At 39.0% G+C, this 23037-nt stretch overlaps 1 protein-coding gene across 3 annotated transcripts in view; it reads left to right on the top strand.

Moving 5' to 3' along the window:
• Positions 1-12: 12 nt before the first annotated feature.
• PRORP (protein only RNase P catalytic subunit) overlaps positions 13-23037 on the top strand; it is a 122973-nt gene continuing 99948 nt past the window's right edge. Inside the window, exons 1-5 of one of the 3 annotated variants that reach the window (XM_065906553.1) lie at positions 13-271; positions 344-458; positions 754-1999; positions 3988-4035; positions 4518-4650. In XM_065906553.1, the coding sequence (XP_065762625.1) occupies positions 1011-1999; positions 3988-4035; positions 4518-4650 (1170 nt within the window). In that variant the 5' untranslated portion in view covers positions 13-271; positions 344-458; positions 754-1010. Of the gene's footprint in view, positions 459-529; positions 636-753; positions 2000-3987; positions 4036-4517; positions 4651-23037 lie in introns of those variants that run through there. The other 2 variants (XM_065906551.1, XM_065906554.1) reach the window with 2 other exon arrangements.

Raw genomic sequence — 23037 nt, forward strand, 5'->3', positions numbered from 1 at the left:
TACGGACGCGGTCACAACAGGGAGGCCAGACATGAAGAAGAAAAGCTGATTCCTTAAAGCAGCTTGCCAGCCTCACCATGCATGATTCTAAAGGCGCCGGATAAGGGAGCCCGCGCTTTTATTTCATCTTGGCCCTTTGGCACTTGTGCACCACGTGACCCAGGGGTTCCTTTGGCTCCTCCCAATGGATGGAAGAGCTTTCTAACTTCAGTTTCTTTTCATTGTTTATTGCGGATATCTGGAGGGTTTAAATGTTCCCTGAATGTAATAGGTGGGTTCAGCAGCCGCCCGTGCCCTCTCCAGGCACTGAAAGTTTCACAAGTCGCCTTTTTCTCGCCTCCAGGGCGAACGGAACGCCTGCGACCAGCTTAGCCACGCCTTCGCGGCAGGGGCCGTCGCGGTGCATTGTGGACGCCGTAGTCTCGCCGCTAATGGTTGCACACAGCGTGAGTGCTGAGGTGGGTGATTCAATCTAGTGAACTTCGTTTGTGACCGACCCGTACGCAGAGGCGGTGCCCTCGTGGACTTCTCTTCCTTTCTTGTGTCTCTGGCTGGCTCTCTTAACCGCCCCCTCTGGCGGCCAGGGCCCCTAGACTTGGGCTTTCGCCTTTTCCTTGGCTGCGGGTGGGCCTGAGGTAGGCTTCCGACTCCTCGCCCCTTATGCAGCCTATCTCCCATGGGTTCCTGCCCCTTTTCAAGAAGAGTGGTGTTCCGCGTGAGTCAGCTGGCGGGTCTTTGTGCTTTTTCCCTCAGGTTCGCTGACTGGAATGAAAGAGGCGGCAGAGGATTCCTGCTCTGTCTCCTAGTCCTGGAACTTGCGAGATAGGTTGGATATCCCCATACCCTTGTTTAATGGAGAGAACTCAACCGAGCTTCGTTGCTGCTAGCCCCCAGAGCATTTGTGAGAAGCTGAAAATCGCCTTGTAGAAAGTTGCCCCCAGCCACCAGCCTGCAGAAGTTGGAGCTTTTTGAACATCTTTTTCACAATCTAGTGCTGACTTAATTGCATAATGACTTTCTATTTCACTGGTATTCGAAGCTTTCCTAAGCTTTGGAAGAGCAACTCATACCTTGGGCTAAGTTCAAGTCACTTTTACCTTTCTCTCTTTCTCAAAGACTGCTATGGCATCAGAAGTCAAGAGAAGTGGTTTTCTGTTAAAACGATGTCTGCACAAAATACCAAAGCAATGAACCTGCTGATTGCCAAGGCCAGATGTGTCAGGAAGCTAGATGAGGGTAGTAATAAGCAAGTTTCTGCTGATTCTTCTCACATGTTTGCAGCTGGAGCGGCTAAGAAGAGATCACAGATGAATCCTTCTAGTAAAGCTCCTGTCTTGCCACCTGTGAAGAACATTATTCAGCTCCCGACAAAACCTTTGAATTCAGAGGAGTGGGATAAACTTAAGGAAGAGTTCAAAGAAAAGGCTAACTTTGAAAATTGGATTATTTTGCAGATGGTTAAAAGCCGTAGCTCTCTAGATGTGGCCAAATCTGTGCTGGCCTGGGTAGCTACAAAAAACAATGGTATTGTAGGTTATGATTTACTGGTCAAGTATTTGTATCTCTGTGTTTTTCATAAGCAGACATCAGAAATTATTGATGTCTATGAAATCATGAAAGCCAGATACAAGCGTTTAGAATCTGGAGCCTACACTCTTCTCATACGGGGGTTAATGTATACAGACAGATGGAGAGAGGCCTTGCTGCTGTTAGAGGACCTCAAAAAAGTCATGATTCCTTCAAAAAAGAACTATGATGACTGTATTCAGGGAGCCCTGTTTCATCAAGATGTAAATGTAGCTTGGAATTTGTATCAGGAGTTGTTAAGTCATGATATTGTTCCTATGTTGGAAACTTTAAAAGCCTTCTTTGATTTTGGAAAAGACATGAAAGATGATCAATATTTAAACAAACTGCACAACATTCTTTTGTATCTAAGAAATAATCAACTTTATCCTGGGGAGTCATTTGCACACAGTATAAAAACATGGTTTGAGAGGTAATTTTGATTTCTGTTTATATGTGTATTTTTATTTTAATACTGATACCTAAAAGTAGCTTCTTCCTTTTTTTTTTTTAATCAGTTGCTGAGGATTGTTCTATTCAGATTATACTTTTTTCTCTTAGTAACATTATTTCCCCTTTAAGACAGTTTTCTTTCTCTTTGAAAAACCTGTTGTGATAATCTCTGCTCATCACATAAAAGGGAGATTATAGAACACTTGTTGTTTTTATGTATTTTTTCCTTTTAGAAGGTTCATTTGTTTTCTGAATTGTCTAGTGTATGAGTATTTATAAATAGCACTTATGGCTGGAGTTCATAGCAAGAAAACTGGAGCTGTCTTTGGGTCAAATTACTATTTTCAGAAGTTCTTCTGAAACCTAATTGTGATTGTTATAATGTATATAATGCACATATATATTCTGTTTACTGTCTGCATTTCACCAAGTTGAGTAGTTAGAGCAGAGGGAGAGATCCTGCTTTAACCTCATATGCGTTAAAAAAGAAGATCTTCATCCGTCCTGGTTTTGATCATACCATATTTGACTACTCTCTACAAAACTCTCTCCTTTGCTTTCCTTCATGTTATCAGCTTGATGATGGTCTTTTGTTCTTTATTACTTTACTGCTAATTTGCTTCAGGCGTTTTCCTACAGGTTCTTTCATCTCTGTTTTTCTCTTGCTTTTCTACTATATGTTATTTTTACAGAGCTTTGCGGTAGCAATCATGCCTAATTATCTTTCTTACCACATTTATTGAATATCTTCAGAGGAACTAGATAGTGATAGTCTTTGAAGGCCAAGGATTTTGGATTTTATTCTGTTATCAAGAATGCTGGTCTTGGAGTAGTTTTTAAAAGATGATGCCAAAGTAGTGAGAAAAGAAGATTGGAGAGGGATTAAGATTTGAAACAGGGAAATCTGTTTGGAGGCAATTGTAGATTTGAGTAAGGGATGATGAGATCTTGAATTAAGAACTGAGAAAGGAGAGAAGGCAGTAGAATTGATAGGAATTGATGAGGCTCTCCTGGTGGCTCAGTGGTAAAGAATCCGCCTGCCAGTGCTGGAAACACAGGTTGGATCCCTGATCTGGGGAGATCCCACTTGCTGCAGAGTGACTAAGCCCTTGCACCACAGCTAACTAGAGCCTATGCTCTAGAGCCTGTGAGCCGCAACTACTGATGCTGCGCACTCTAGAGCCCATGCTCCACAACAAGAGACGCCACCACAGCGAGAAGTCCTTGCTCGCTGCAACTGGAGAAAAGCCCATGCACCATTGAAGAACCAGCACAGCCCCCACCCCCCCAAAAAGAATTGATGGTAGTATATGAAAGAGGAAAGAAGAAAGGATAAGTTGATTGAGCAAATAAATGAATAAGAAGTTTTGAATGCCTCCAGTTTTAGACTCAGAACTGTGAGTGTTTTGTGATGTAAAATCTATTATAATGGCATTCATGACCTAATTGGGAATGTGATAGTAGACAGTTATCTAAGAGTGATATATAAAATTTGATAGTGTAAGAGAGAGAATGACTCTGGGTCACGAACGATCTCTGGCAGCTTTATGGAGAAGGTTAGAGTTGAGTTTTTTCTTTTAATTTGGCTGTGCTGGGACTTAGTTGCAGCATGTGGGAACTAGTTCCCTGACCAGGGATAGAACCTGGGCCTCCTGCATTGGGAGTGCAGTCTTACCCACTTGGCCACCAAGGAAGTCCCTAGAGTTGAGTTTTGTGTAGAAGTTACAGCTTTTTTCTGGGTAGGTCCTGTGAAGATAAATTTAGACTTAAAGATGAGGGTCAGATGATGAGAGAAGAAGCAAAGAGAAGGAGATCCAGAGTAGTGTACCATCACTGTCTAAGCATCCACTCTTCTAATTGAACTGTTCTAAGAAAATATCGCAAACCTTTCAGAGCTCTTTCCTACAGAATATCTGTTCAGTAGGGATTTGACCCTCTGGTGATTTGGTTTTGCAATTTTTTTTGTAGTATTCCTGGAGAACAATGGAAAGGACAATTCATCACAATCCAGCAAAGGTAAAGACCAATGTTTTATTTTTAATCTGCTCAGTTCAGGTTTAGTAGTTTGTGTTGCTACTGGTTAAAAAGAATCTAAGAACATCTTAATAATAGGATAGATTAAGTTACTTGGATTGCCAAAAAGGTCATATTTCACATTTGGAGAATTTGCAGTATCCAAAATAGTTTTCTTGGTAGGTGCTGTGAGCCTGGTGTGATTCCTCTGACATGTTTTCCCTATGAATTTGGGCCCCGTTGTGTTTTAAGAACGACCTTAAAAACTTTATCTGGAGGTCAGCAGTCTACTCTTTTGGGTTTTTCTGGGTCACTAATTTGTTATATTGTCTGGGTTACAAAAAATGAGATGGTGTATGATAATCACAAAGGTTATGGTGTTCTTTTTCTAAATTACCTTCCAATTTTCTCATGTCCTAGAATTATTCATTTTAGAAAAAGTTCTTTCTCGGGACATTCTTTAACACATTCAATTGTAATTACAGTGGTCAATGTTTGGGCTGTGGAAAAACTGTAGAGTCTATTCACCTGAGTTCAGAAGAGTATGAATTTCTCAAGGAAAAAATAATGAGGGATGTGATAGATGGAGGTGACCAATACAAAAAGACGACACCTCAGGTGAGTCTGGGACAGGTCTTAACTTCATTCTTGGTTTGCTTGTCTGGAGCAGAGGTTGACAGTTTTTTTCTTTAAAAGACTAGATAGTAAATGTTTTAGATTTCGTGGGCTGTAATGTCTCTGATGCAACTTTTCTACTCTGCTGTTGTAGTGAAAACAGCCATAGACAATACATAAATGAATACAGTAAAACTGTATTCATGAAAATAAGTCATGGGCTGGATTTTTTCAGCTGGCCATAGTTGCCAAACCTTAGGAGAGATTGTTTTAGACTTTCATAGAATAATTGGGTTAGACTATCATCCATCTGTTGAGCTCAATTCTATTTCATCTGGGCACAAGTGCTCTTAAGCCAAAAAGATAGATGGTTACTCTTTGTGTAAGTGCTTCCAAAAGATGTTTTTAATAAAATTTCATGAAAACATAGGTTTCTCATAAGTTTTCTAGTCAAGAGAGTCTAAGATAACTTGACAAAATTATTTCCAAGTCTTCTTCATATTGAATTTGTTTATTCTTGAAGTCATTCTTCATAGATGTATTTTGCTAATCTTCAGTATTTTATGCTGGTTTACTAAGATTAAGTTGAAGTAAAATGCTTTTATCTTGGAGGGAGGCTGCCTGTCATCTTACTGAATGCTCTTTCTCCAAATACCAAATAACAAGGAGAAGTGTAAAGTGTTCTGCCTTCTCACTTTGACTTAAAATTGTCAGAAAATGCTAATATGAAGACCTTTGATCCTCAGAATAAAGTCAAAATTGGGTCCTTGAAAACAGTATGTTCATTTTATGGAATACCTTTTAGCTGACTTTATTGATAAAATTATAGTTAACATTTATTAAATGATGCTTGGAGGTTTATATTTGTTATCTTGTATCTTATTTCATCTTTACACTACCCTGTAAGATGTTGGTTTATTTCTGTATTGCAGATAGAGTGATTGAGACTTTGCAAGGTTAAATCTGCCCCAGAATATGCTCCGCTAATAAAATCTAGGTCAGAGTGACCCCCACATGTTTGCTTTACACTCTGCTGCCTCTCATTGAATGAAAATTTAGTTTGTAGTTCTGTATGTACTTGAGAGCTGACTGGCTGTAGCAGCTCTTAATGCCTTGGGAATTTCTGCCAGCTAAACTGATTTAAACAAATTTCTTTCTCTCATCCAACATCTACTGAACACTTATGTGTATCTTCTGAAATGAGTGTTAAGATAGATGCAGGATTGTGTAAATCATGCTGTTTGCTCCTAGAGACTTAACCATTTCTGTTGTGGGTTAGTTGAATATTCTTCCCATCCTCCAATTTTTTATTTGATAAAATTTTCTACCTAAAAAAAAAGTAAAAAAAAAAACCAAAAAACCCACAATGGACACTTACATACTCTTCATCTAGAATAACCAGTTATTATTCCACATATGTTTTCTGTACTTTTATGAACTATTTAAAAGTAAGTTGTAGACATATATATCAGTATGTATCTTTTTTTGTTTGTTTGGTTTTTGCTGCACCTCAGTTCCCCAACCAGGGATTGAACTCGAGCCATGGCAGTGAAAGCACGGAGTCCTAACCACTGGACCACCAGGGAACTCCTTGTATCTTCTAAGAATAAGAACATTCTGTGTAACTAAACGCTGTTATCACATTTAAGAACCTTAACATTAATTCACTGTCATTTTAGTAAAGACCATATATTCAAATTTTCCCAGTTCCCTCAAAATGTATTTTAAAACATTTTTCTCTTACCCAGGATTCAGTCAAGATTCACTCACTGCTTTTGGCTGTTCGTGTCTCTAAATCCAGAGCAGGCCTCTCTGCCTTTTTTTGTTTTTAAGACATTGATTTTTTATAAAGTCTAGGTGGTTTGTCTTGTTCAGGGCTTCTCATACTTTGTACCTCAGAGTCACTTGAGGATCTGTTGAAAATGCAAGTTATGATTCACTTGTCCCAAGTGGAATCTGCGATTCTGTCTTCTGAACAAGCTCCCAGGTGATGGAATTCTGGTCTTTGGACCACTTTTGAGTAATGAGACTGTGGACTAACTGTCTGATTGCTTTCTCTCCATTAATTCAGTTTATAAGCTTTTGAGTATATTACACAGACGATGCTATGTGCTTCTTACTGCATCACAGTAGCCACATATCGGGTTGCTGTCTATTGCTGATGCTGTCTGAGCACTTGATTAAGGAGGTGACTGCCAGATATCTCCATTGTAAAGGCTCACTTTTTTCCCTTTATAATTTCCCTTTGTAATTTTTGTAATTAAAAGTTAGGTAATCTGTGGAGTAATAGTTTGAAACTATGCAGATATACTGTAACCCATTAACACTTAACCCAGTGTTTTTTGCAACAGGAAAATGAACTTTGCCTTTGGAAGGATGCAAAGTGATGATTTTCTAGTTATTTCATTAAAAAAAAAAAAAAAATTAATGGGGTTAGATTCCATCACCATCATTGTTCTTTTTGTTGCTCAAATTTCCCCAAATTTGGCCTGTGGGAACCTCTTGGAATCCAGCTTCTCTGTCTCTTTGACCCCCTTTCATGCCCTTCCCCCCAATATCCACATCAATTTGGGGGCACTTCTGTGCTTTCTGGCACAAGATGTCCTAGACTTTTGCCTTGAATAACTTCTGCCTCAGTCATGGAATCACTAGTTGAATACTTTTGTTTAACACTCTCAATGGCTAAACTCTTAGTTTCACATGTGGGATCTAGTTCCCTTATCAGGGATCAAATCTGGGCCCCCTGCATTGGGAGCTCGGACTTAGCTGGACCAGAAGGGAAGTCCCCCATCATAATTCCTTTTTAACGATATCACTGTAAGTCTAGATTAATAGAAGGAAGATTTGTTAGTTTTCTCTCCTGACAGAAACTTAGACTCTGGAGCAAATCTTCCCCTTGGAGAGTGTTCTACTACAGAAACTTCAGGCTCCAGACCGGTGAGATTAGTAAAGAATAATCATACATTTGGTTACCAGTAATTCACAGAGCAACTGAATATATTCCAGAAGGATTGGGACATTTTATGACAAGGGAAATTTTCTCCTTTTTTCTTTCCAGATGTTCTCCCCTTTCGCTCCTGCAGCTCCCCAAATCTGTATCCCATTTTTTTTTGTCATCCACCTTTCTTCTTAAGCTATTGATTTAACATAAGAACATTGCTACCGTTTATGGAATGATTACCTTATGTCGAGCACTTTTAGGCCTGTTAAACTCGTAGCACGTAACAGTCTTGAAAGGATTTCACCCATTTGAAGATGGGGATGCTCAGGATGAGAACCATATCCATGGTTAACAGGCAGTGAAGGAAGACATACGGCTGGATTGGTTCGGGATTTAGCTTTTGTACACTAGTATTGGTGAAGCAGAAGGGACAGACAAGGATCCAGATCATTTTTGGTGGATTGAAGTAGTACCAACTCTTTCTGAGACTAAGTAAGTGAGTAAGTGTTAGTCGCTCAGTCACGCCCGACTCTTTGCTATTGTTGTTATTCAGTTGACAAGTTGTGTCTGACTCTTTGTGACCCCATGGACTGCAGCATGCTAGGCTTCCCTGTCCCTCACCATCTCCCAGGGTCTGCCTAAGTTCATGTCCATTGAATCAGTGATGCCATCCAGCCATCTTATCCTTTGTTGTCCTCTTCTGCCTTCAGTCTTTCCCAGCATCGGGGTCTTTTCCAGTGAATTGGCTCTTTGCATCAGGTGGCCAAAGTATTGGAGCTTCAGCTTCAGTTTCAGCCCTTCCAGTGAGTATTCAGGGTTTAGGAGACAAGAGGGACAAGTGCACTGGAGGCTCCCTAAGGTTGGAGAGCAAGTATAAAAGGAGTGAGAGTGATCAGTGTTCGTTAGGTATTTGATCTGAGAGACAGAGGGCTCTAGATGACAAAGTCCACGGTATGAGAGTTAAGCAGGTGAAGAAACTGAGAGGCCTTAAAGTGCTGGGTGGTCAACCGCAAAGCTAATTACATGTCCATGGGGTCATTTTCAAAGATAATGATTGCAGCCACATTATAGAATGCTTATCAGGTGCCTGGCACTGCACTTTGTTCCTTAGGCTGGCGATGAAGACTGTGAGTAGGAGGCCAAATTCTTGATAAATGTACAGGTTCCGGGGACAACACAGGTCACAGCAAAGAGGAGTTAGCAAACCATGGCCCACAGACAGACTAGCCTACTGCTTGTTTTTGTAGATTAAGTATTATTGGAGCATAGCCACACTCATTCACTTAGGTTCAGGTGTAGATCAGTATATTGCTCTTTGCTTTATTGTGTTTTGTTTTTTTTTACAAATTGGAAGTTTGTGGCAGCAGTGCATTGAGCAAGTCTATTGGTGCCATTTTCCGACAATATTTGCTTACTTTATGTCTTTGTGACACATTTTAGTAAGCCATGCAGCATTTCAGACTTTTTCATTTTTATTGTGTTAGGGTGATCCGTTGATGTTACTTTTGCAAAAAGATGCCTCACTGAAGGCTCAGATGATGGTTAGCAGTTTTTAGCAATGAAGTATTTTTGAACTGAGGTATATACATCATTTTTTAAAGATATGCTATTGCACACTGAATAAACCAAAGTATAATGTAAATATAACTTTTCAATACATACTGGGAAACCAGAAAATTCGTATGACTGACTTCATTGTGATATTTGCTTTATTGTGGGGGCCTGGGACCAAATCGGACAGGTGTGCTGGTCTCTTCTGTGGCTTCCTGCGCCCTGCAGAGTTGGGAAGGTACAAGAGAGACCAGCTCACAGAACCTGTTTACCATCTGGCCTTTTACAGAAAACAATTTACTGACCCCTGGTATAGATGAACCTCATGAACCTCAGTTGAGGTGGAAAGGTAGCAACTTGGAAGGTTCGGCAGGGACTAGGAGAGGGCCTCTCTTTTCCCCTCAATTCTATAGCATGCTTTTTTTTTTGAAATGTGGGAACTTGGTTCACCGACCAGGGACTCAAACCCCTGCCCCCTTGGGAGTGCATAGTCTTAGCCACTGGACCATCAGGGAAGTCTCTTATAGCATGCTTTGAGAGAATGATTAGATGTCACTTAAGAATAAGTAAGGAGTCATTGATGACCATAAGAAGAGGGATATCAGAACTACACTGGGGCCATAGCCATCCAGGTTATTGTAACTCAGTGAATACACATTGAGGGTGAACTCTTCTTTTGAGAAGCTTGGATGAAAAGAAGACAGATGGGATTGTGGTGGCTTGAGTTTGATAGAGGTCAAGGAAGGGTTTAGGGAGATGAGAGAGATGTGCATACTCATAGAATGAAGTAAGAGTTCTTAGTAAAGATAAAAGTGTTGAATAAGCAGGGCAAGTAGGAGAGAGAATGGATGAAAAGTTTCAAAAGTAGGAAGGGGTGCTAAAAAGAGCATGGATAGGGAAGTTAGAAACGGAAGAAACTCCTTTGAGACTAGAAAAGAAAGTGAGGATGGGTGTGGATACAGGTAAATATATAATAGGAAGTGAGATGACTGAAGGAAATGACATCTGCTGTGTTAAATGGGGTGCATGGTGAGAGACAGGCATCCATGCAGGACTAAAGAGAGTGAAGAGGCTTGGGGTGGTTCTTGAGAGGAGTGGTCCTTGAGAGATGCCAACTCAAGCAGAAGGATGTGCAAAGGGTGGGTGCTGAGATTTGAATCTGAATTTGTAGAGATTACTGTGCATGAATGTGTGGTTTAGTGCTTTTCCAACAGAGCTTGACTCATCTAGAGTGGTTTAGTGAAGACAGAATGCACTGTTGGTTTCTGATTTTGGGTTTTGTTGGTTAGTTGTGGCAACGTAACAGGGAGCAAGGGAAGGTAGTTCTGATAGAATAGTGAACACCATCATCTTGGGACCCAGACTCGATAGAGAAGGAAGGCAGGCCAGAGAGCATTTGTCTGGGAGGGCTCCAGGGCCTTGCAGTCTCACATGGAGTAAAAGAGAAGATACTGTGGCAGTAAGGGAATGAAAGCTAGAAGGCTGAAATCAGAGAGCAGGTGAATAAAAATTTGAGGTTAAAATTTCAGAGGACAAGCCATCCTGAGCCCTGTCCTGATCCAGGGAGGGCTCTCCAAGAGTGTGGCTTGTACCCCAGGATAACGTTCAGCTGCAGAGTGTCATTGCCCAAAGGTTCTTCATCTTGTGTGTGTGTTTTTTTTTTTTTTTTGCTTACTATTTGTGTTAATCTGCTAGAGCTGCCAAAACAAAATACAACAGACGGAGTGGTTTAAACAACAGAAATTTATTTTTGCACAGTTTCAAGATCAAGGTATAGGCAGGTTTGGTTTCTCCTGAAGTTTTTTTTCTCTCCTTGGCTTGAAGATGGTCCTTGGTTTGTTCTCATAAAGACCTTCTCTGTGCCAGGGCATCGCAGGTGTGTCTTTATGTGTCCGAATTTCTTTTTCACTTGGGAACATCAGTCAGGTTGGATTGGGGCTCATCCTTAAGATCTCACTTCGTCTTAATCTCTTCTTTAAAGGCCTTATATTCAAATGCAGTCACCTTAAGAGGTGCTAAGGATTAGGACTTCAATTTGAGAATTCTGAGGAGACCACAGTTCAGTCTATAAATACCATTTATTGCAAATGTGTATTGTGTTCAGCATTTTAAATTATTTTGTACTAGGAGTAAACAGCTGGAACTTCTTTCAATATTACTTTTAAAAGCTTGTTTATAATTTGGAAATGTAAAGTAGAAACCATGGAGTAAGTGCTAATCCATGTTGAGTTTGCTTGCTTTAAAAATTTATGGTTTCAGCTGATCTCCATAAATATCTAAAAGGAGCATTATCAAAATTGTTTCAGGTTAATGAAACTATCACAACATTGTCTGTTTATCAGCTATACCCCAAAACAAAATAAAAAGTTAAAAAAAAAATTATCTCAGGTTTATATGTTTTTACCAAGAAGTACTCTTTTGTTCAAAACAAAATAAATGAGATGGCACCTTTTAATGAAATGGTTCTCATCCATGGCTACTTGTTAGAATAGTTTAGGGGATGTTTAAAAATTACCGATGGAAACTTGCCTGGCAGTCTAGTGGTTAAGACTCTGAGCTTCTGTTGCAGGGGGCATAAGTTCAATCCCTGGTCAGGAAACTAAGACCCTGCATGCTGTGCGGTGTGGCCAAAAAACCCCCAAAAAACAAAACAAAAAAAATCCATGTTGAGTTATGCTTATTTTTTTTTTTTAATTACTGATGCTCAGGCCCTACCCCCTACAAGTTTTGGTTTTAAGTGTACAGTTCAGTGGTATTAGATACATTCACATTACTGTGCAGCCATCACCATCATATATCCCCATAACTTTTCATCTTATAAAACTGAAACTCTATAAAACAGGAACTCCTCATTTTCCACTCCTTCCATCCTCTGCCAGCCACCATTGTACTTCCTGTCTTTTTATGATTTTGACTACTCCAAATACCTCATATAAGTGAAATCATACAGTATTTGTCTTTTGGTACTGTCTTATTTAGTATAAGGTCCTCAAGGGTCATCCATATTGTAGCATATTACAGAATTCCCTTGCTTTTCAAGTCTGAATAATAATCCATATAATGCTTATATCACATTTCTGTTCATCCATTAATGGACAGTTGGGTTGCTTCCACATTTTAATCTGTTGTGAGTAATGCTGTTATGAACATGGGTGTACAGATATCTGTTTGAAACCTTGCTTGCAATTTTTTGAGTATATACTGGGAAGTGGAATTGCTGGATCATATGCTATGTGTATTTTTAATATTTTGAGGAATCTCCATACTGTGTTCCACAGTAGCTGTATTATAGATATTTTACATTCACACCAATAAGGCACAGGGGTTCCGGTTTCTCCACACCCTTGCCAACACTGGTGGTTTTTCTTTTCCTTTTGATAGTAGCTATCCTAATGAGTGTGAGGTGGTATCTCATACTTTTGATTTGCATTATCTAATGATTAGTGATCATTTCATGTGCTTATTGGCAATTCACCTGTCTTCTTTGGAGAAGTGTCTGTTCAAGTCCTTTGCCCATTTTTGAATGGGAGTTGGAGTTTTATTGATGAGTTTTAGGTTTTTCTGGATATTTTGACATATATTGATCCCTATGTACTATCTGCAGATATTTTCTCCCATTCTGTGGGTTGCCTTTTTATTCTGCTAGTGTCTTCTGATGAACAAACTTTTTTATATTATCATGAAGTCCAGTTTGTTATTTTTTCATTTCCTATGCCTTTGGCATCATATCTAAGAAAATCATTGCTAGATCCAGTGTTGTAAAGCTTTTGTTCTGTTTTCATCCCTAAGAGTTTAATTACTTTAGATCTTATATCTAGGATTCTAGATTCATTTTGAGTTAATTTTTGTATATATTATTTGGAAAGGGTTGAACTCATTTTGTGTGTGTGTGAGAGTGGGTAGCCAGTTTTCTCAGCACTGTTTGTAGTTGTCCTTTCCCAATTGAATGGTCTTAACATTCTTGTTAAAAGTCATTCTTAATGTGTATGGGAGGGTCTGAATTTATTTCTGTTCCATTGGCCTGTGTGTCTATTTTTATGCCAGTGTTACACTTTTTAATTACTGTGGCTTTGTAGTAAGTTTTGAAATCATTAAGTATGGATCCTCTGGTTTTGTTTTTCAATATTGTTTCAGCTATTCAGGATCCCTTCAAAGTCCATATGAACTTTAGTTAGTTATTTTAAGACAAATGCATTTTATTTTTTTATTTTTGGGCTGTTCTGGGTCTTTTTTTGCAGTTTGCAGACTTTCTAATTGCAGTGCTTGGCTTCCCTAGCTGTGGCACATGGGCTTAGTTGTCCCATGGCATGTGGGATCTTAGTTCCTTCCCTTTCCATGGAAACTTGCTTCCCCTGCATTGCACAGCATATTCTTAATCATTAACCAGATTAAGGGTCAACCTGGGGGACCACCAGGAAAGTCCCCCGTATGAATTTTAGGATGGATTTCTCTATTTCTGCAAAAAAAAAAAAAAAAAGTCATTGGGATATTGATAGGGATTGTATTGAATCTGTAGATTGCTTTCGTAGTGTTACCTTTTAACTATTAAGTCTTCTGATCCATGAACGTGGAATTTGTTTCCATTTATTGATGCCTTTACTCTTTTAGCAGTGTTTTGTAGTTTTCATTGTACAAGTTTTTCACCTCCTTGGTTATGTTTATTCCCAGGAATTTTATTCTTTTTGATGCTGTTATAAATAGAATTGTTTCTGTAGTTTTCAGATTGTTCATTATTTATAGAAATGCAACTGATTTTTGTGTGTTTACTTTATAGCCTCTTACTTTGCTGAATTGATTTATTACTTCTCTGTGTGTGTGTGTGTGTGTGCATGTGTAATCTTTATGGTTTTCTGTATATAAGATCGTATCATCTGCAAACAAAGATAATTTTACATCATCTTTTCCAGTTTGGGTACCTTTTATTTCTTTTTCTTGCTTAATTGCTCCAGCTTGAACTTGCAATAAGTAGAAGTGGTAAAAGGAGCAGGGGCATCCTTCCCTTGGTCCTGATCTGGTCCTGAGGAAAATTTTCAGTCTTTTACCACTGAGTATGATGTTGACTGTTGGTTTTTATATATGGCTTTTATGTTGAGTTAGTTTCCTTCTACTGCTAGTTTGTCTAGTTTTTTTAAAGAGTGTTAAATTTTGTTAAATGCTTTTTTCTTCGTTATTTGAGGTGATCATGTGTTATTCTGTCATTTTGTTTATGTGGTGTATTGCATTGATCAGTGTTCATATACTGAAACATCCTTGCATTCCAGGAATAAATCCCACCTAGTCAGGGTGTATAAATCCTTTTAACATGCTGTTGAATTCTGCTTGTTAGTATTTTGTTGAAGATTTTTGCTCAGTGTTCAGAACTTTCTTTCTTGTAGTATAAAGACACTGTAGTATCAATGTAATGCTGGCCTTGTAGAATGAGTTGAGAAGTATTCCTTCCTCTTTGATTTTTTGGAAAAGTTTAAGAAGATTGGTATTTGTTCTCCTTTAAACATTTAGTGAAATTCACCAATGAATCATCAGGTCCAGGACATTTTTTTGAGAGATTTTTTAAATTAATGATTCACTCTACTTGCTCATTATAGTGTATGTTCAAATTTTGTTTTTCTTGATGATTATGCCTGTTTGTTTGCACATCTGTGACCGGGAGCAGCAGTCTGCAATCAGAGCACAAATCCCCAATATTTGGAGGACAAGGTCCTTTTTGCCCACCCTGGCTCCCATAAGCTGTGTGCAGACTGCTTTAGGAACATGTATACATGCAGTTGCCTGCCATGTGGGTTGGGGTGAGAGATGGGTAGCTATTGCTGTTCAGAGAGCTAAAACTGATGAAATTAACCACAATTCATCATTTAAGGCTTCCCCTGAAAGTTGCAAGCCTTTAACAGGCTTCAGAGTTGCCAAGTGGTTACAGAATCAGACATAGATTCTGTCAGTGCACTGTTGTCTAGTCTTTCTAGGGAGACTGATTTCTGGTGCACTTTTCTCTGCCATCTTCTCTTCAAATTGATGAATTTTGACACATGGAGAAGGTGGCGCTATTGGTAAAGAATCTGCCTGTCAATGCAGGAGACACAAGTTTGATCCCTGGGTCAGGAAGATCCCCTGGGGACTACAGTCTGTGGGGTTTTAAGAGTCAGAAACAGCTTAGCGACTAGACAACAATGGATGTGAAGTGATATCTCTTGTGGTCTTATTAACTGATAATGTAGAGCATCTTTTCATGTACTGAATTGCCATCCATTTATTTTCTTTGGTAAGGCGGTATTTAGATCTTTTGCCTGTTAAAAAAATTGGTTTTTTTCTTATTATTGAGTTGGTGTTGGAGAAGAGTCTTGAGAGTCCTTTGAGCTGCAAGGAGATCGAACCAGACAATCCTAAAAGGAATCAGTCCTGAATATTCATTGGAAGGACTGATGCTGAAGCTGAAGCTCCAATACTTTGTCCACCTGATGCGAAGGGCTGACTCATTAGAAAAGACCTTGATGCTAGGAAAGATTGAAGGCAGGATAAGAAGGGGATGACTCAGAGGATGAGATGGTTGGATGGCATCACCAACTCAATGGACATGAGTTTGAGGAAGCTCTGGGAGTTGGTGATGGACAGGGGAGCCTGGCATGCTGCAGGTCTCAAAGAGTCAATACAGCTGAGCGACTGAACTGAACTGAAAAGTGACTCTAGGTATAAGTCCTATGTTAGATATACCTTTTGCAAATATTTTCTCTCAGTCTGGCTTGCCTTTCATTTTCACAGAATATAGGTCCTGATTTAATTGCTCTGGTTTGGGGTCCAGGCATCAGGACTCTCAAAACCTCCCATGATTTTAAATTAAAGTGCAAGTGGGGTCCAGAACCACTGCTTCTAATGTGAGATTTTGAAGAACTCTAATGTGTGTATGACAGCTTCTTTTCTACAGGATAATTTTGGGAGAAAACCATCAGTTGAGTTCAGTTCAGTCGCTCAGTCGTGTCCAACTCTTTGCGACCCCATGAATCACAGCACACCAGGCCTCCCTGTCCATCACCAACTCCCGGAGTTTCCTCAAACCCATGTCCATCGAGTCAGTGATGCTATCCAACCATCTCATCCTCTGTCGTCCCCTTCTCCTCCTGCCCCCAATCCGTCCCAGCATCAGAATCTTTTCCAATGAGTCAACTCTTCGCATGAGGTGGCCAGAGTACTGGAGCTTCAGCATCAGTCCTTCCAATGAACACCCAGGACTGATCTCCTTTAGGATGGACTGGTTGGATCTCCTTGCAGTCCAAGGGACTTTCAAGAGTCTTCTCCAACACCATCCCATAGTTATAGGTAAATCGTTAGTTTTTATGTTTTAAAACTGTGCTTCCACATCACAGCCAGCAGATGGCAATAGTGTAACATGTATTAATTAAAAAAAAATTATTCTAGGTTATGGCGAGGTCAGTCAGGTTAAAAGGATTTGATGAGCTTTTAATATTAAACTGAAAGATAGCTGTATAATTTTTGTTTGTCAAGTTAGTTATAGTAAAGAGAGGAGCTGTATATGTAAATTTTAAGTGAATGAGGCAGAACTCCAAATAATATCCTTGTACTACTGATTCAACTACGTGAAATTCATTGACATCAATAAAGATAAAAAAGGTGAATTTGGAGCTATGAGGAAAGTGTTAGTTTAATATTAGTAAGATTTTTCCCTCTAATTTTCCTTCATTCTTATAATAATGATAATATTAAATTATACCTTTTTTTTTCATATTCAGTTGTCCAGGTGTGAATTTGTCTTTAACCTTCTTACTAGGGAAAAATTCAAACATGAAAAAGTAGAAAGACTAGAATAACAAACTCCTACTCAATGATTATTAACTCATGGCCACTCTTATTTCATTTATACTCCCACCATCCCTCCCTTGCTGCTCAGATGATTATAAAGCATATCTGAGCTTAATCACTTATCCTATAAATTATAAATTCAGTTTTAAGCAACTTTCTTTGTATCTCTTAAGAAATATTCCTTCGTGAAGTGATATTTTTCTGACAGAGTAGGAAACCCTTTAGAACAGCAGTTCTCAAACTTTTTGGTCCCATGACCCTTTTATGTTCTTAAAAATTAAGGATTCCTGAGAGCTTTTGTTCATGTGGTATTGTATCTTTTGATAATTACTGGGCTAGAAATTAAAACCAGAACCTTTAAGAGTAATATTAACTTAAAATAACAAAATAAAACTATCACTTGAGCATAACTATATCTTTTCTCAATAATAGTTCTATCGTCTAAAATAAGAACACTATGGGAGAAGAGAGGCACCATCTTACATATTTGTAAATTTTTCTAATTACCTGGTTCACTAGAAGATAGCTGAATTTTCATATCTGCTTCTGTATTCAGCCTTGTGGTTTATTTTGGTTGAAGCATATGAAGACAATGGAGGCTCATAGAGATAGTCTGAAAGGGTGAAAGTATTTTATTGGCATTTTCAGATAGTTATTCTTCTCTGATGTTATACCAGTCTCTTCTGTACACCTGTGAGGAAATGAGTTTGAAAAAGGCAGATAATATCTTAGTATTATTATAAAAACAGTTTTAAAAAAAATTATTTATTTTTGGTTGGGCTGGGTCTTCGTTGTTGCTGCCTTTTCTCTAGTTGTGGGGAGCGGGGGCCACTCTCTAGTTGCAGTGCATGGGCTTCTCATTGCGGCAGCAGCTTTTGTTGTGGAGTGTGGGCTGGAGGGCACACGGGCTCGGTAGTTGTGGCTCCTGGGCTCTGGAGCACAGGCTCAGTTGTTGTGACGCTTGGGTTTAGTTGCTCCCGGGGTTGTGGGATCTTTCCCTATCAAGGATCGAACCTGTGTCTCCTGCATTGGCAGGTGGGTACTTTACCACTGAGCCACCAGAGAAGCCTTAAAAATAGTTTTTAAACTTGAAAAAGTCTTAAAGATGTGCAGGGGTCCTCACACAGCAGTTGAAGAACCACTGCTCTAGAAATACTCTGCTTTAGGTGTAGTTTGCTTTTTCTCTCTCTTTAAAAGTTTCAGTAATATTTATTTTCCTCAACTTTATTATGCAAACATTAACAAAGGAAGTTAAAAACAAAACAAAGACAGCAGCCTTACTACTCAGCACATCTTGTATTTAGTTTATACTTTTAATTCTTATTCTTATTTCATCATCTTTCACTTTCTAAAATGGAAAATAAAAATAATTTGTTAATTATAAAAAATTTGCAGTTGCAATAGATAACTGTAAAGAAATAGTAGCCCACCATGGTCCTCTCATTTTGAACTTTTAATGAAGCTGGGTTTTTTTGGTAACTTTTAATGAAACTTTAATCATGATAACAGTCCCCCATAATCCTGTGATTTAGAACTTGTTAAAACCTTAATGACTTAGGATTCTGTTTTCTAGAAAAGAAATTGGAGAAAGGCAAATTGCCTGTAGTCCACTTAATTGAATTTTTAGGGTTAAGTTTAAATCAAACCATTTGTTCTGCTTGATAATATCTCTTCAGTTAATTGACAAAAGAGAGGCCTTCTGGTGTTTCTCTAACTACAGATTTAAAACAGCACACGTGACCTAAATGAAATGTCTGTATAAAACTGATCTAATGTAGGTTTTAGTTTTTTTTTTAATTTGAGAGTTGCAGCTGCAAACCATGAAAGATGTGAACCAGCTGAGCTCTTCATCACAGTGTTCAGAGCCTTCCACTCTCATCTTCTGTGGGTTTGAAGATTTGATTATCTCTAAGATGCATAGGAGGTTTTCCCCCAGAATTTTTTTTAAAAAAAGTCGAGTGGTAAATGGCAAACTTTGGGGATTTGGTAGTTTAAAAAAAACCTGAGAAATATAATTGTTTCCCAGGTATAGTTTTAAAATCATGTGCTGTGAAGTCTGTTTATAAAAAGCTCATTAATGGACAAATGGTCCTCAACTTATGAACATTTTACCCAGTGTATACTTAATCACTAATGTTATTCCCCATTTCCCTTTCTTCAGCTCCACAGTTAAAAACTAGGCATGTGATCTATGGATCATCCAGGTGGTTTGGTGCAAGAGTTGTGGTTAAAAATGTGAAACTTCTAGAAAAATCAGTGAGTTCAGAGGCCCAGGAAGGGTAAAAATGTAAAAAGAAAAGAAAGCTGAGTCCTTGCAGTGGCCTTCTCAACATCACACATCTCCATTTCTTCATCCTTCTTCATTTGCTCTGAGATAGCACTTACTGAAATTCTTCCAATTGGGATCCAGTCATTTTTATGAGAATTAGCTTGAAGCGGTGCATTTCCTCTGATGGCTAGCTGAGTTCTGTTCTATAAGGGAAGGAGAATTCCTTGTGACTGTAGTGGTAGCTGCTGTTTTAGAGTTGGGTGGGTGATTTTTAGACATGGAGGACATTTGGGGGGCAACTTCTCAATAGGATGCTAGAGTGGTAGGTCTCATGTAGGTAACAGTGCTGCAGACAGAGGGACAGGGGCACCTTTAGTTGAGGAGATTTGGACAAGGTAGGAGTGTGCGAAGAGAAACTGTTTTTTCTTAAGCCAAGGGCAAGAAGGTCTGGTTTTTCTTATATCCTATGATCTTTCCTCCCTCAGATCTAGGCTAGTACTTTTATTGTTATAATATAGCCCCATGACATAGTTTGGCTTGAAAACCAAGTCATTTTTTTTATAAATCTGTGTCTTTGAGAAAAATATTGTGAGTTCTAAGTGAGCATTTTGTAAATGAATTGTAGAAGCAGTGTGTTGGAAGTGAGGTAGTACTAGAGTGGCCACAGTTCTAAGTTTTTGTTTTGCTTAGAAAACGCTGCTTCAGATTTCTGGTTCAGTTTTTCTTTCAGTGTTGACTAAAGGTATCAATTTTCATTGCCTTTTCATTTGTTCTTCCAAGCGAATAGAATGGTGTGAATAAGACAGAAGAATAAACACGATAACACATGGTTACTGAAGTCTGACAGCTTGCTTCTGAGGGAAGATAAAACTACCACTGTGAAAGAGCAATTGCTGAGATGTTGAGAGTAACAGCAAAGGCCTCTTCCCTTCTCTCCAGCACCAGACTTTTGATCTTTATATGACGTTCATCTTGCAGTCTTTCTTATCTCAGTAAATAGAACTTTCTTCTTCTAGTTATTCAGATGTAAAAAATTCAGTCAACCTTAACTCCCCTCTTTGCATCATACCCCACCTCCAGTCTACCAGAAAATATATCAGTTTTCTTCAGGGCATATATGACCACTTCTCATCACCTTTGGGCTTCCCTGGTAAAAAATCCACCTGCAATGCAGGAGACCCCGGTTTGATTCCTGGGTCGGGAAGATCTGCTGGAGAAGGGATAGGCTACCCACTCCAGTATTCTTGGGCTTCCCTGGTGGCTCAGCTGGTAAAGAATCTGCAGTGTGGGAGACCTGGGTTCAGTCCCTGAGTTGGAAAGATACCTTGGAGAGGGGAATGGCTACCCACTCCAGTATTCTGGCCTGGAGAATTCCGTGGACTCTGTAGCCCATGGGGTTGCAAAGAGTCGGACACGACTGAGCGACTTTCACTTTGATCACCTTTACTGCTACCACTTTTTGATCTAAGGCACATCATTTCTAGACTAGACAACTACAATAGCCATCTATCTAATCATTCTTGTTTCCCATCACCAATCAGCTGGCATGATTCTTGTCAACCCATGTCAGATCATGTTGCCCCCTTGCTTAAAACTCTCCAATAGGCTGAAACACAGAATCTTTCCAGTGACCTCTAAAACCCGTTAGCCTCTCGGATCTTACTGCATTCCATTGCAGCCGGCTGGACTGCTTGGTGTTTCTTGGTCCTGCCAGATATGCTCCTGCCTCAGGACCTTTGTGCTAGCTATTTCCTCTTCCTCCAGATATCTGTGTGATTATTCATCTACTTGCTTCAGCTCTTTTCTTAAATGTTGCCTTCTTAGAGCAGTTCTTCCTGACCACCCTATTCAGAATTGCATGTATCCTCTCACCCAAACACTCTGTTTTGGATCTCTGCTTTTTTTTTCTCCATAACACTGACCACCATCTGACATATTATGTATTTTATATGGTTTTATTAATCTTTTCTCCATATTGGAAGCTCCATGAGAGTAGAAATTTTTGTCTGTTTGAACCCTGCAGTATGCTTACTATGTGTCAGGCAGTGTGCTAGGATCTTTGTTATTTCTTGGTTTTTTTTTCTTTTGCTTCACTGGGCAGCTTGTGGGATCTTAGTTCCTCAACGAGGAATTCAACCCACACCCTTTACAGTGAGAGCACAGAGTCCTAACCACTGGACTATCAGAGTTCTCCAAGGGTCTTTGTTATCCTTGAGTTAATCCTAACTAACTAATCCTAACTAACTAATCCTTGAGTTAATCCTACAGGGAAGGCAGCATCTCATTTTTGCTAGGCCTCAGAGAGGTTAAGTGGCTTTCCTGAGCCAAGTTTGTTAGTAGCAGAACTAAGATTTGTCTGTCTCGTTTCCAGAATCTGAGTTTTCTTCATTAAGCTTCCTTATGTTCATAATGATATACTGGATCCCTAAGAGGTTTTAAAAGATACTGTTTGATATTTGTTTGATAAAGTATGCAGTGCATTTCTAATAATAGTTTCCATTTTGCATTATCTAGACTTTTAAAAGATTAAAATGAAATAAAATTAAATGTCTAATGGAACACGCCTTCATTATCTGAAATGTTTACTTGTATATTGTTGTGCAAGTCATTCAGTCGTGTCCAACTCTTTGTGACCCCCATGGACTGTAGCCCGCCAGGCTCCTCTGCCCATGGGATTTCCCAGGCAAGAATAACTGGAGTGGGTTGCCTTTTCCCTTCTCCAGGGGACCCAGGGATTGAACCCCGGGTCTCCCTCATTGCAGGTGAATTCTTTACAGTCTGAGTCACCAGGGAAGCCCTTATTTTGGCGGAATAATGTGTTTTACATGTATGTAGAAATACATACAAAATACAAGATACCAAAATACAAGATATAAAGAAGTATGTTTGTATTCTTGAAGAAGTTTGAGAGATCTTTTCAGGTATTAATTCTGCTTGATTTGTTTTAACTGCTTTTTTTCTAAAGCAAACATTTGTATAAGGCTTACTATACACTAATCACTACTCTAAGTACCTTACAACTGTTAGCTCATTTAACATCATCTTTATAATAATCATGAGAAAGTTACTTCATGATTCTTGTTCTGACTGTTGCCAGGCAACCTAATTATGTCTTAAGTCAGATAAGATCATCTTTTCCTAGTGGGGGCAGAGATGAGGGTAGAGCTGTGAAGAAAGTGCGGGATAGAAGAGGAAGTTGTGATTTAGGTGAATAAAAGTACAGAATCTGTGTCTAGCATGGTGTCAGTCTGGAAAGGAAGAAAGGGACATCAAATCATTGCTGAGGTTTTGATAGTGTGAAGCTTTTTAGACTACCTCACTGCCTTTCCTTTATATTTTTTTAAATTAATTTTTATCAGAATATAGTTGATCTTCAATGTTGTTTCTGCTGTACAGTGAGTGAATCAGTTATACACATACGTATGTCCACTCTTTTGGGGTTCTGTTCCCATATAGGTCATTACAGAGTATAAGTGAAGTCTTAAGCAGAGCACCTAACACCTCCTTAGAATCCAGCAGAACTTGTTATCTAAAGGGAAGCTCTGCAAGTGGTTCTCTCCTTTGGGGTTTCAAGAAACAGGAAACAGAAGAATTAAGGATTTGGTATGTGAAAATATCAAACTTTAATCTGATCAACCTCTAGGGCCCAACCACTAATTTATATATAATTCTGTACATATAATTCCATATTACAGGAAATATATGGGACATATTATACCTCAAGAATACAGTCACCAAATCCAAACTAGGAAGCTAAGACAGATAGGCTAGTTTTTCCCAATAAATGAATTGCAAACAGAAAGAGAACCAGAGAGAGGGA

The sequence above is a fragment of the Muntiacus reevesi genome, chromosome 15, assembly GCF_963930625.1.
Source record: "Muntiacus reevesi chromosome 15, mMunRee1.1, whole genome shotgun sequence".
Taxonomy (NCBI): domain Eukaryota; kingdom Metazoa; phylum Chordata; class Mammalia; order Artiodactyla; family Cervidae; genus Muntiacus; species Muntiacus reevesi.